This window comes from Danio rerio, chromosome 20 (genome assembly GCF_049306965.1).
Source record: "Danio rerio strain Tuebingen ecotype United States chromosome 20, GRCz12tu, whole genome shotgun sequence".
In the NCBI taxonomy this organism is placed as follows: Eukaryota; Metazoa; Chordata; class Actinopteri; order Cypriniformes; family Danionidae; genus Danio; species Danio rerio.
In genome coordinates this window covers 43,569,378-43,584,628 of record NC_133195.1, presented here as the reverse complement: position 1 = coordinate 43,584,628, position 15,251 = coordinate 43,569,378, and the positions used below count along the sequence as shown (strand labels likewise).

General features: G+C 37.2%; 1 protein-coding gene across 1 annotated transcript in view; it reads left to right on the top strand.

Annotated features, from left to right (window-relative positions):
* The window catches only part of clvs2 (clavesin 2), a 50,140-nt gene that overhangs the window by 23,664 nt on the left and 11,225 nt on the right, over positions 1-15,251 (top strand). The window contains 1 exon segment of the mRNA NM_001025545.2: positions 13,057-13,167. Within this exon segment, the coding sequence (NP_001020716.1) occupies positions 13,057-13,167 (111 nt within the window).

The following is a 15,251-nucleotide window of genomic DNA, read 5'->3' as shown; positions in this document are numbered from 1 at the left end:
TGTGACCATTAACACTCTTTCCAGTTTACTCCAAATTTCCAGTTTGTCTTTTTTGTTGAACACAAATATATATTTTGAAGAATGTTGTAAAATAAGCAACTATTGACATCCATAGTGTGTGTATACTGTATATATGGTATATATGTGGTATTGAAACCATATGAGGATAAGTAAAAAGTGAGTTCATGGTAGCTTTGGGGTTAACCTCTTATTGCAGAAATTAAGCTCTCGTATTTCATCTAAAATATCATAATTTGTATTCAATTGTAATTTGTGTCAAAAGACAAAATAATAGTTTCTAATAAAAGTTTCTAATACAGACATTTTAACTAATACAGACCCCTTATGAATACAAGAACATAAAGGACCGTGATGTCGTCTGGTATGGCACAGGCGGGGCCCCACCCTGGAGCCAGGGCTGGGGTTGGGGCTCGTATGCTAGCACCTGGTGGCCTTTTAAGCTTTTAATTCACCCGTCAATCTAAGCTCCTACCCTCACCTATGGTCATGAGCTTTGGGTCATGACTGAAATCACAAAATCTTGGATACAAGCCGCCGAAATTAATTTCCTTCGAAACGTAGCAGGGTGCACCCTTATAGATAGGGTAGGGAGCTCTGACACCCAGGAGGAGCTCGGAGTAGAGCTGCTGCTCCTCCACATCGAGAGAAGGCAGCTGAGGTGGCTCAGCATCTGTTTCGGATCCCCTCTGTACGCCTACCTAGGAAGGTGTTCAAGGCATGTCCCGCGGGAAGGAGGCCTCGGGGAAGACCCAGGACACGCTGGAGGGACTTTGTCTCTCGGCTGGCCAGGGAACGCTTCGGGATCCCCACCGGAGGAGCTGGAGGAAGTGTCTGGGGAGAGGGAAGTCTGGGGTTCTCTCCTAAAGGCTGATTTATACTTATAGCTCTGTGTTTGGTCGACTTGGTAGCGCTGACGAGTCTGGACGGGACCGAGAGCCGTGTGAATGGTGCGAGCCTGATGGAGCGATTGTTTACAAGTGTGGAGTCCCGTGAAGGAGCTCCGGATGGAAGGTTTTGTTTTGTGTTTACCTCATAGTTAAAGTTGTTGCACGTCCACTGGCTCCTGCCTCAAAATGAGCGAGTTTGAGCCACTTGTACATCCCGGAAGTGTTCAGGAAAAGCAAACAGCAGCGAAGAAACTCGACACAGAGGAACATTTACACCTCACTGCCAACTACCGTTTCGGAAGTGTTAATGCAGACCAACAGAGACAGCGCGCAGAAGTATAAATGCACAGCTGCGCACGTTGCATGCGCCGTGGGTTACGCCGGTCACTTGACGCAAAAGTATAAACCAGGCTTAAGACTGCTACCCCCGCGACCCAGCAACGGAAAATCGGTAGAAAATGAATAAATGAATGAATGACTTATTGGATGGAAATGCTTTTTTTTTTTTTTTTTTTTACAAAGCTAATATAGCTAATCGTTTTTTTTCCAATGTCCTTCAGTATATCTTCCCCTGTGTTCAACAAAAGAAAGAAACTCAAACAGGTTTAGAACAAGTGGAGGGTGAAAAAACAACATACAGTAATTTTCATTTTTGGCTGAACTATTTCTTTAAGCACGTCTTAGCAGGAATAACAACAATAAAAAAATATTTCTTTATAAAATATGCTTAAATAAATGCTGTAATATCACGATACTGAACTCACGATACGATATGTATCGAATGGTGACTTAACTTTACCCAAACTTGCATCAACTAGTTCATCTGAATACACACATCTGCTGCCCCCCAGAAAGCAAAGCGCTTCTATTAGACATCCTGCTTATCTGGGAAATGACACTAGACATATCTAGGCCTGCAGGACTGGAGTTCGACTAATTGTTTTGCTCTCTGCAAAGTGGCACAGTTACGGTCGCGCTCTGTTTATCTAACTATAACGGGACTGTTGTGATCTGTAGCAGAGCTGACAGCTAGCGAGTAGCATTTCGTCTTTGTGTTATTGGCCTTGCGTTGGCTCCGCTCAGTGGACCGGATCTGGCAGGAGTAGATAAAATGTCTCCCGTAGAGCTTTAATTATTGACGTGAGCAATGGCACGTGTCACAGCCTGGAGCTTCTTATTACTAGCTCGCTCTGTTATGGTTAGTTTGTCTTCATTTTAGACAAAGTATTGCTAACGGGATGGTAACTGTTAGCCTCAGCTGCCAGAAGCACAGCTAATGGAGCGATTGCTGCATCAGCTCTCTGGGTTTGTTTTTAGTTAAAGTTTGGTTTTACCACTAAGTACATTTAGGTACATTGACTTAAGTACATTTGGTTTTACCATCAAGTACATTTACATATCTATCTATCTATCTATCTATCTATCTATCTATCTATCTATCTATCTATCTATCTATCTATCTATCTATCTATCTATCTATCTATCTGTCTGTCTGTCTGTCTGTCTGTCTGTCTGTCTGTCTGTCTGTCTGTCTGTCTGTCTGTCTGTCTGTCTGTCTGTCTGTCTGTCTGTCTGTCTGTCTGTCTGTCTGTCTGTCCGTCCGTCCGTCCGTCCGTCCGTCCGTCCGTCCGTCCGTCCGTCCGTCCGTCCGTCCGTCCGTCCGTCCGTTATATCCTTTATAGCTCCTTTAGAAATGTATTTACTAGGAAAAATCATGTTACTTATTTTATCTGCTGTACATATAGTAACAATAATTGTATTGGGTTGTATATTCTCTGGGCGACATGGTGGCTCAGTGGTTAGCACTGTCGCCTCACAACAAGAAGGTTGCTGGTTCGAGCCTCGGCTGGGACAGTTGCCGTTTCTATGTGGAGTTTGCATGTTCTCCCGTGTCGGGATGGGTTTCCTCCAGGTGCTCCGGTCTCCCCCACAGTCCAAAGACATGCGCTATAGGTGAATTGAATAAACCTAATTGGCTTTTGTGAATGAGTGTGTATAGATGTTTCCCAGTAATGGGTTGCAGCTAGAAAGGCATCTGCTGTGTAAAACATATGCTGGATAAGTTGGCGGTTCATTCCGCTGTGGTGACCCCTAATGATTAAAGGGACTAAGATGAATTAAACTGAATTAATGATTGAATATCTATTATTCTCTGTTTATGGTTCAGTATGAGTAGAGGTAGAGTTAAGGGATCTAAAAATTCAAATAATTTATTAATACAATGAAAAAAATGAAGCTATACAAATATCTTTATGATATAAAGTATTCAGAAATATTTATAATATTACAGTTTTTCTCAGTCACTTTGGTGTATTTATTTCTTACAACACTATTTACATTTGCACAACAGTTAATGCATTTCTCAAAACAATTAGTACGGACTGCAAAACCTAGTTGATAACCGACAGTATATTCAAAACTCAGCAGCACGCATTCTCGCATACACGCAGCACATTACTAATGTGCTTTATAGCTTGCATTGGCTCCCAGTTCATCCCTGTATTATTTTTAAAACAATCACACTTGCATATAAAGTTCTACAGCTCCTTCCTATATCTATGACATTGTCTCTCAGTACACACCTTCTCGTTCCCTGCGGTCTGCTGATACTCTCACCCTTAAACAGCCACCCTGTAGACTAAAATCAATGGCGGGGAGAGCCTTCTCTGTTGCTGCCCCCAGGTTAGGAAATGCTCTCCCTTATTCTGTAAAAAATGCTTCCACATTTTTAGTTATTTTCCAAGAAGAGGCTAAAACTAATCTTTTAAAGACTGCATTTTTAGATTTTTGATTATTCTGTGTTTATATTTTAGAACTTTTTTATGCATACTTGTATTCTATTGCATATTTGATTTCTCTGATGTTGTAGTGCTTTGGGTCTCAGAAAAGTGCATTCTAAATAAAATAATAATAATAATAATAATAATAATAATAATAATAATAATAATAGTTATTATTATTATTATTATTATTATTATTATTATTATTATTATTATTAACCTGCAAAAGTGTGTCACTTGGCCAAAATGGAAAGCTCATTCCTCAAAAGCAAGTATTCATGTCAATGAAATTGTCAGATTCAACAAGATGAAAAGTCCTGACACCATTGTTTATGAACAAGGTAGTCAAATGGCTTTGTCATGTTATATTATGACAGTTTACTCTGGACATTTATTCAAATGCAAAACAGTCAGGTTTTGGTAACACTTCCGAAAATGCTCAAGAATGCATTATATACTGTTTGAGCAGCCGTTTGAAAACTACAGTAAAGTTAGACATCATTGCATTGAGTGAGGTATCTGAGTACAAGACACTGTATATTTATGTTTCACTTTTGTTTCACTTTCATATGTTCTTTGCAATGCTAGTTTATCCACAGCATTGTGCAAAAGAATAAATACACCCTTGTTTACAAAAAAAAAAAAAAACTTTGGGTAGAGCTGTGCACAACTGTGAACAATATTGCAGTACATATTGGAATTGAACCTACAACATACTCAGATCTGTAAATCATTTATCAAATTGTTCAATTTTCAAGACATTTTCAGGAAAAAAAAAGATTTAATAAATTTTTTAAACAAAATTAGCTTGACAGATTTTGACAACTAGTTTAACATTTTTGACAACTAGTTCAAAATCTTTGACAACTAGTTCAACAGACCAGGCAACGTTTTTCCATTCTTCTATTGTCTTAAATCACCTTTTATATTGTACAGAAAAAAAGCAATTCCTTTTACAAAAGAGTGAACAATTCTTGACCATAAATTATAAACAGTTGAAGTCAGAATTATTAGCCCCCCTTTAAACTTTTTTATTTACTTTTAATTTCGCAATTGATGTTTAACAGAGCACGAAATTTTGTTACAGTATGTCTGATAATATTTTTTCCTCTGGAGAAAGTCTTATTTGTTTTATTTTGGCTAGAATAAAAGCAGTTTTACATTTTTTTTTAAACATTTTAAAGAAAAAATTGTTAGCCCCTTTAAGCTATACAGTATATATTTTCAATAGTCTACAGAACAAACCATTGTTATACAATAACTTGCCTAATTATCCTAACCTGCCTAGTTTACCCAATTAACCTAGTTAAGACTTTAAATGTCACTTTAAGCTGTATAGAAGTGTCTTGAAAAATATCTAGTAAAATATTATTTACTGTCATCATGGCAAAGATAAAATAAATCAGTTATTAGAAATGAGTTATTAAAATTATTATGTTTAGAAATGTGCTGAAAAAAATCTTTCAGTTAAACAGAAATTGGGGGGACAATAAAGAGGGAGGCTAATAATTCTGACTTCAACTGTATATATATATTATATATATATTATATATATATATATATATATATTCCTTATATTCTCCTAAAAAAACTCCAGCTTTGAACCAGTATTTGTATTTTAGGTTAAAGAAACCATTGTTTTTCTTTTCCTAAAGGCTTTTAGAAATCAGGTTTCATATCCAGGAATCCTGTCAGTGAAACTAGGACAGCTCACTGCCTCTGACTGATATGTATTATTTGGTAAGGAGACCATGATAAAATACTAGCTTTTCCTCAGGCTACATCTTTCAAAAGGACTCCAGCAAATAGATCTCTCTCTCTCTCTCTTTTTTTTTTCAATTACCACGCTAGAGTTCAGCCGTGCATCATCAGTGACTCCTGAAAAGAAAAGAGAGGGATGTTTCATGTCAAGCCACTGAAACAAAATGCACAGATGAAATCAGCGCTCCATCAGCTTACATAAAGACTAAAAACAACCCCGTAGAGCTCCAAAGCACGGCCGTCCTGTGATAAACTGCAATTCAGTGTCGCTGTTTTAAACCGGTAATTATTTAACATTGCAGATTGATGTTTTAAATGGCTCCTGATTTCACAATGAGGCACTTTTAAGAGCAATTATCCCGTGGCTCTGCCTCCTTTCTAGTCGATCTGACCTTCTGCCAGAATCTATGTGAGCCGCTTGATGGATTTGTATTCAAGCTAATACAAGCAAACCCTTTTCAACAATTCATCTGAGTGCGTCACTTGACCAAAACGCCAATGCAGAAGCATCAAGCATAAAACCCAGATCACTCCATAAGAGTGTTTTATATGTTTTGAGTGGCTTGTTTAACAAATCTTGACAATAATAAAATAATTAGTTTGCCTGTTTTTTTAAAACAGCATTTACTTTTTTTTTCATCTGCTTTTGCTCCTGTGATGACCGCAAAAATTTAGCCCAAAGTGGCACATTTCTGTCAACGATTACAGGCTCACTGCATAATAAAGTGGCAAGAATTACTTCTCTTCATAAATATTAATTGTGCAAATTTGTTTACAGGTGGCTTGCGGTCAAGATTTATGTTTGCTGGTTTTAATTGTGTGGGATTTTTTGTTTGTTTTGTTGTGCTTGTTTCACACATTAGCAACTTTGTAAAGCAATTGCTAAATTGTAAAGCAATTGTTTAATCTGTTTTTTTTTCTTTTCTGTAAAATAGTGTTTTTTAAGTGGCCAGATGCAGTACAAAAATAAAAAAGAGGGCAAAAAGGGGACAGTTTACAGAATAACTGATTTGTTTTCCTATTAAGCAGTGATATTTTCTCCTTTAATTGATTTTGAGGGGATTATGTATTTGTTTATTTACTCATTTTTGTATTTTTTATGGATCGGATTTGCCTTCCTGATTGTATCCTTATTCATGTCAATTCTCCACCTTTATTCTTCACTGTTTATATACTTTATATTTTTCTGTTTGCTATGTATGTTTTTTTTTTAATATCAAACGTGTTGGCTGTCATTTTTTAATTATGAATTTCATTTGTGAATGACTGAATGACAATTAGATTTAAAGTTTCTTCGGAAGATTTCCAGCAGGCACACAATAAGATGTTATTATTAGGTTAGATTTAGGTCGTGACGTCAGGTGACCAATATTCCATGTCTAATGTCTAAGGACAATGTTAGGGTGCTTTTTACACTTGGTTCAATTGCCTGGACCGTACCCAAGTTTGATTGTCCTCCCTTGCCACCTTCTTGGTTGGTTTATGTTCACACTGTCTTTTGGGTGTACGGCTGTTGCTAGGTCATGGACACGAAAGCACAGCGCCAAAATTTGGAAGACGTACACACATTGAGGTTGTTCTGCTTTTACTGAAGCTTTTGGTTCTGGACATACAGAAAGCGACTTGCGTCTATCTGCCGCAAAAATATTATAAACATTCAGAACATCACGTAATGTCTGCAGAAGCTGTTTTTGGAGGAGACAATCATACATTGTCACTGTGCTTGCCCTGGCTCAGTCCCACTTGTCACCAAGGTACAGTACGTGATACATAGACACTCACACAAACAAATCAGTGTTATGAAAACGATAGTTTGTTGTACATTTGTCGGTTCACTTCCGTTATTTGGTTATTTTGTACGATTGCATTCATACCAGAAGTGAACCAGACCACAGTTTACTCGAACAATACCCCAGATCGCCTCTTTCAGGTGCACCTGAGTTCAGAGGATACATTCACACTAGCTAAACGTACAGTACTATGACGTCAAACAAACCAGGGTGCGGACCAAAAGTGTGAAAGCTCTTGGTTCAATTGTCTGGACCGTGCCCAAGTTTCATTGCCGCAATGGAACATCATGTTCAAAACATCACACAGTGTCTGCAGAAGCTGTTTTTGGAGAAGACAAGCTGACATCACTGTGTATCACTGCGTTTGCACTGGCTCAGCCCTGTGTGTCACCACGGTACGAAATGTGACACACATGCACACACACACACACACACACACACACACACACAACGAACGTTATGAAAACGATAGTTTGTAGTACAGTTGGCGGTTCACTTTCGTTATTTGGTGCGATTGCTTTTACATCAGAGGTAAACCGCACCCCAGACCACCTCTTTCAGGCGGACTCGTGTATGGTTCACTGGTGCGCACCCAAGTTCAGAAGACACGTTCACACTAGCTAAACGTACAGTACTATGACGTCAAACGAACCTGGGTGCTGACCAAAAGTGCTTGTGTGAAAGCAACCTTAGATGTCGAAAAAAGACATCAAATGATGTTAATATTTAGTTGATTTTAGGTAGAATGTTGGACATTTACATCGGTTTAACGTTGGGTTTTGAAATCAACCCGGTTTTCATGTGTTGGAAAGGGACCAAAAGCCAACATCTTAAACTGTCATATTGACGTCCAATACTGATATTTATTCGTCACGTATGGCAACCAAAATCCAATAGCTGATAGACGTCATAGTGGTAATGTCCACACATTTTCAAGTTCTAACATCATTAGATGTTGAAATTTGGTTCATTTTAGGTTGGATGTTGGACATTGACATCAGCCTGATGTTGGGTTTTCATGTCAACCTGATTTTCATTACCAAACAAAATGCAACATCCCGCGACGTTGGGGTACAACGTCAATCTGACGTCATGTTGACATCTTGTTCCTGTTGGGTTTGTTCATTCTCCTGATTGTTTGGTTGATATTTCTCTAAAATAATTTGTTTGCTCTTTGCTCATTTTGTTTGTAGCATTTTAAGGAAGTTTTAAGTGAAGCACTGTTTTAGGCTATTCAGTTTATACTGACCATAGGCCTACTTAGTTTTATACCAGTACTTAGTATAGAATATTCAGCATTAGTCTAGTACAGTTTTTAGTATGTTCCAACTATTCATTTTCTTAATTGTAATTTTAAAAATAATATCAGCATTCAGGAGTGATGACATGTTATGTTTTTTGTTTCTTGAGTAGTTGCATATAATGTAAGGACGTTTAGGTGTTGAAAACAAAACAAAAATACTACGGGTTAAAAAATATTTTTTATTTTGCATTTCATTTCATTCACTACATTGAACATGTACACATAGACATCACCTTTTTTGGAAGGACATTATAGACAACTGCTGCTCAACTATATTTATATATAATGTCTTCCCTTAACGCAACTGTTTACCTTTTCTGTTGCATCCGCTGCCTAAAAACATATGCTGGAGAAGTTGGTGGTTCATTCCTCTGTGGCGACCCCAGATTAATAAAGGAACTAAGCCAAAAAGAAAATGAATGAATAAATAATGTTTATGTATTTATTAGTTGTTTAGTTTTTTATACCATAATTTGATTTAGATTTCTATTATTATGTTATCTGTTAATGTACTTTCTGTGACTGATGTCATACTTATATGTCTAATTAGAAATTAATCAAATCAGTCAATCCTAAAGCAATCACATATTTGGGGTTGTTGTGGCTCATTTTATGTGTGCACTTAATTACATAATTTATTTTTACATTTTAATTCATATTAATTACCGTCTATTTGATATAGTAAAATAGCAGTAATCTTAAACATATTACAAATGAGCATTCGACCGAAGCTTCTGCTGATACACTATACTATTTGTAATGTAAAGTATCATATAGTATTCAACTGTTTAACATATCAGATTACAGGACACCCTAATACAGCATCTTACAGCATCTCTAACAGCAATATAGCTCACATATATTGTGAATAAGAGGTGCAGACGATAACAAAATGTGTGAATTCAGTAATGCTTTGCCAGCAGTTGCAGGATCAGATGATGTGAATCCTCAATATCTCCCATCCCCCGTTTGCCTGAATCTCCACCCCCTGTCACACCACAAGAAGACAGATCAGTCAGATTTCAGCTGCTCACTGTTCATGTTTAATGCAGCTGAGACCTTTATCTGGCTCAGTCGCAGCAGGTCCCGGAGCAGGGATATCGTCGTGTGCTGACACCACCTGCTGGCCAATCCCTCACAGCCCCTCCTCTGATCCACCAGCCAATCGCTGTGCGCTTTCGGCATCACCTGCTTTCTGTGTCAGATCCACTGCCAGATCTGACACCCAATGCACAGGCCTGCGGTCTGCAGCCGGACACTGGCCCGAGTGACCCAGTTTCCTGCAGCTGGCCATCATCGGCATTACGCCAGCCGGTTTTGATAGGAAAAGCTGCGAGACAGCGTAAACAAGGCCTTGGTTTGAGGCAATACAGTGGGTTTTGAAATGACATAGTCTATCTGAAGAAATTACAGTTAAAGTCAGAATTGTTATCCCGTTGTATATGTTTGTTCCCATTTTCTGTCCTTAAATAGTGTAAATTAGAAGAAATAGAAGAATAAATAAAATAAATTTTAATTGTGGCCTAATCATGGTGGTAGAACAGTTTTCTACTAAATAACAAATGCACTTCAACCAAAAGTGCTTTATTTTGTCAAAAAAAAAGAAGAAAGAACAGTAATTATTTAGTATAAATAAAGACTACAACTCAAATTTTTGTAGGTTATATAGGGCAAAATATTGTAAAAAGTGTGTGACCCCTTGCTTTGAATCATTTTAGCATATCTACAGCCACATGACATCACATTTCTCACAACTCTACTATCCTTAGGCCTGATTTAGTTGATTTTTCCAGAGTTTTTCAATCAGGTTTCGTTCAGGACTCTTGCCTGTCATTTCATGATTTTAGTGTTTTCAGTTTTAATGAACCCTTGACTGTGTGAACCATCCTGCATGAAAATCGTTGGCTGATGAACATTTGTGCTCACTCTGCCATGTAATAATCTTCCCCAACAGACCCTGTTACGTCTTTTTGACGTTATACAGTTAAGGGACTGTTGTTTTGGTTTTGCTGTTTTTTAGTATACACGGGTTGGCTATGTTGGATGTCAGCCACTCAGAAAACAGACTGACGTGCGATGATGTAATTGAGCTCCAATCATTGCGCTGCAGGAAGGTTGCACACTATATAAGGAAAACACGGCATCAGTTTGGGATTTCAGCCAGCATTTCGTGTGAACCTGAGCTTTGTTTGGCATTTGTTGTCTGTGTGTGTGTGTGTTTCTTCCCCTTTTGCCTTGATTTACCGATGTTTGATTAACTTTTGTTTGCCATGTTATACTAAAACGTTTTTGTTTCAAACTCTTTTAAGAACTGGAGTGTAAACATCCTATCTGGGTATTATTCTAGATGGAGGAGAGGGAATAGGTAAGCTCTGTCACGTGATGTACAGTACATGGCGCACATTCTTTTAGTTATACACACTTGGTTACGAATTTGTGCCACACTTGTAAGTTTTGCTTTGTAAAGAGAGAGCAGGTAAGATACGACGTCTAGGACGTTGAAAGTTTACTTTTTGTTTTATATTGTAGTTCTAGGAGAAGAGTTAAATGGGTTTGTTAGTTGATTTTTGTTTTATTCTTTTCTTTTGTTTGGCACAGTCCCATTCCCTTTGTCCTACTTATGTATGTTTAACTTGGTTAATTTTTTTTTCAAGAGTTCACACTTGGATATTGCTTGATAAGAATAGCAGGTTTGGCATACTGTCTAGGGAGAGAACCCTGAGCTCGAACAAAATTCAGACCTTGAGACCTCCTGTCTGGTCAATGAGCATGTGAGGAGGTACAAGATAAGGAAGTGCTTGAGAGCTCTCCCTGGTAAAGGAGAAAAGGGGGAAATGGTGTGGAAGAGGGGGATTCTTTAAAAAACGAAGGTGAGGGAGTAATGCTAGTTGAACTATTTAGCTGCGGTCACACTGGACTTTTCTCCCCATAGACTTTCATTCATACGCACGCTAATGCGTCGGACCGGAAATGCAAGCTTGTGCAAAAAAGTTTTACAGTTTGCTGTGTTGCAAAGTTCAAGCTTGGTAAACTCTGACCTGCAAAATCGCATCACTTGATTGTGTGAGACCAATTGAGGATCAAAACATGACCTCACTGGACCAATTGCTAGCTTTTTTTAAATGTCTAATCATCATGTTTAATCCTGCCCCTTTTCACAGCGCCCTAAGAATTTGGCAAGCTCAAACTCGAGTGTGATCGCAGCTTTAATAGTGAGTTTGGAATGATCTGATGGGCTTACTAATGATTACAGATGAGAGACCAGCTGTGATCAATCATTTCACGTGCGCCTCTCAAAATTAGTTTGTAAAACTTGACTTAAATTTGCTCTATAAAGTGAGATTTGGTCCAGTTCACAACATGCTTCTCAGAAAAGGTTAGTCTAGTCTTTTAATTCTTTGTTCTGATGGTCTCTGCAGGGTTTTCAGTTCAAATTCTCTTAAACATTGAGACTTTGCATGCCAAGAGACAGATCTATACCCTTTTGTGCATTTGTCTTTCATGAATAACTACTAAAAAGTCACTATAGATCAAAACATGCATAAGTAATCCTGTAAACTGTCCTTCCTTGCTCTTCTTTTGCTCTTTGTACAGCAGTATGATTGGAAAAACATGTATATGGCCACTTTAGGGGTTGTTTACAAAAGATGCAGGTGTGTAAAAACACATTAATTGTTAATAAGGATGTGCATTTTATTTTGTATTTTTTGTTGTTGTTGATCAAATTATTGAAAAAGGTAAACAAATTTTGGAGTCATCTTTGTATTGACCTCAATATGTTGTCAGGATATTTTCATAGTACAAACATTTCAAACACTGACAGTAATAATTAATGCTTCTTAAACAGCAACTTAGTATTTTAGAGTAATTTCTTAAGTATCATGATGAGATACTGACTAATTGAACAATTCAGATTTATCATCAAAAGAATAAGTCAAACTTTTTACTGTATTTCAGATTTTTTTCCCTCTTTCTCATAGTTAAAAAACTTAACTAGACTGAAGTTTAAACTCTGTTACCTGCGACCTGGAAGTATTTTACCATCATTACTCAAGACTTGATTTTCGTGAGCTTAGCTGCGAGACAGCATCATTATGAGGCTTCCCGGAGCCCCTGCAGTCAACTTTATGAATATGGATTACTGTTCAGGGCAGATTAGTGAACACAGCAAAGTATTTATCAACTTCAGCACTGTGATATCAGGGAAAAATGGGAATTATGCCTGCTTTTTGGTGTAATCCTCTGTGGAATCATGAACTAGACTTCAGGATACTTCAAATGAGTGTTAGAAACTGTCATACATACCACTGCATGATCTTCCACTACTAAAAACAAGGCTGGAGAAGATCATTGGTATTATTTCATGTACTTTGTTTTGCATACACATTTATTTCTGATCTGTTTCAGTTTATATTTTAATCAAAAACAAGTGAAATGGTTACCACTGATTTTGAAATGTTTTGATTGATTGATGGATGGATTGATGGATTGATTTATTGATTCATTTCCCACAGGATAGCTTCCCAGCCAGGTTTGGAGGGATTCATTTTGTCAACCAACCTTGGTACATCCACGCTTTGTACACAGTCATCCGACCTTTTCTCAAGGACAAAACAAGAAAAAGGGTGAGACATTTTTAACATTTTAATCACGATTTTCTTTGATCACTGGTATAACACCATGCTTTTAATATGTCTTTTATTAAATATAAATGCTAGCTTTTATATAAAATCTAACAAAAAATCCTCAGAATTTTTACATTTAATTTCCAGCACAAATATGTATATTAAACATCCTTTAATCAACACATTTTCTTGAAATGCAAAATGACTTTGGGGGCTATCACACCGCACTGCCTGTTTTTGTTGGCAGGAAAAAAAAAGTGCAATCACTGATCTATATACGTAGACCTAGTCCTGCGATTCCTGTCCATTCAAATTGCACATAAAAAGTAAATAGCATCATACTGAACAACCTCAAGACATGGGAACTTTATAAACACAACAAACCATATGGAAGCATTAAAATATCCGAAAATAAAATAAAAGATGTCCAAAATCTTTACAATGATCCAGAGACTGTTTGTACACTGATGAGAAAATGATGAACTAATAAGGAAGGAAGGATTTAAGGAAGGACTGAACAAACTAAAGAAGAAAGGATCGAATGAATGAATGAATGAACAAAGGATCTAATGAAGGAAAAAACTACATCTGAATGAACAAACTAATGAATGAGTGAACTAATAAAGGAAGGAATGAAGGAAGGACTAAATGAAGGAAGAATTCAAAGAAGGACTGAACAAACTAAGAAGAAATAAAGAATGAACAATTTAATGAATGAATGAACAAAGGATCTAATGAAGGAAAAACAAAATCTGTATGAACAAACTAATAAATGAGTGAACTAATAAAGGAGGGAATGAAGGAAGGACTAAATGAATGAAGGAAGAATTCAAAGAAGGACTGATCAAACTAAAGAAGAAAGGATCAAATGAACTAATTAATGAATGAATGAACAAAGAATCTAATGAAGGAAGAAAAACAATTGAATGAACAAACTATTGAATAAGTGAACAAATAAAAGGAGGAATGAAGGAATGACCAAATGAATGAAGGAAGGATTCAAGGAAAGACGGACCTAACTAAAAAAGGAAGAAATGAAAGAATGAAGGACCTAGAAGTAACAAAAATATCAACGAACGAATGAAGGGAAGAACGAAGGAAGGGACGAATGAAGGACATAACAAACAAACAATGGAAGGACGATTGGAAGGAACGAACGAATATAAAAAGATCACTAAATGAACCACAGAATGTTACGTTTACAAATCCCTGCACAAACTGCATGTAAACGCATCAATGAATGAACATGCAAACTCCACACAGAAACACCTACTGAGCCGAGGCTTGAATCAGCGACCTTCTTGCTGTGAGGCTACAGCACTACCTACTGCGCCACTGCTTTGCCACTTTTTTACTCATATTATGTATAATATTTACAACAGATATTTTAACTCTACTTGCATTTTCGGGCAATTATTGTTACTTTTACTTGAGTATGATTTTTCAGTACTCTTTTTTTTTTACCATTGTTGTGCTTTCTGTTTGATTTGGGTAACATCAAATTCTCCAAAACTGTTTGTCAAGCTTGCTATTATTTCTAACATTTTACTTCTAAAAGTTCAAATCACACAAACTCTGCAGAAACTCACTTCTGGTACGAGCCCCTCCTCTGGAGAATCGTTAGTCTATAGCAGTAGCTGATTGGCTCCTGTACTAAGGCGGGGCTTCATTCACCATATGACCATTATTACACTTTTTTCCCATTCAAAACTATACAAGTGATATGTCTTGTGTGTTCTATAGTCTTTAACACCACACTGCCTTTTGTTGTTGACAAGAAAAATAAAGTGTGCTGCGCTTTTTATGTTGTGATATTCAGGATTTGTAAAGTCATATAGCTCCAGATAACTTCAGACACCGATTACAATTCTCTCCTTCATCTTTAAAAGTCTCTGTAGTCGTCTTGACAACACAAACACTGCTATCATCATAATGAAAACCCCGCCTCTTCTTTCATTTGATTGGACAATGAATACGATGCAAGTGATGAGCATTTTTGCTCAGAGTGTATTTTTTTCAACTGCAGGCACACATTGTGCAAAGGCAAAGTCATTCAAAAAGTGCTTTTGGTGTGTATAAATTAA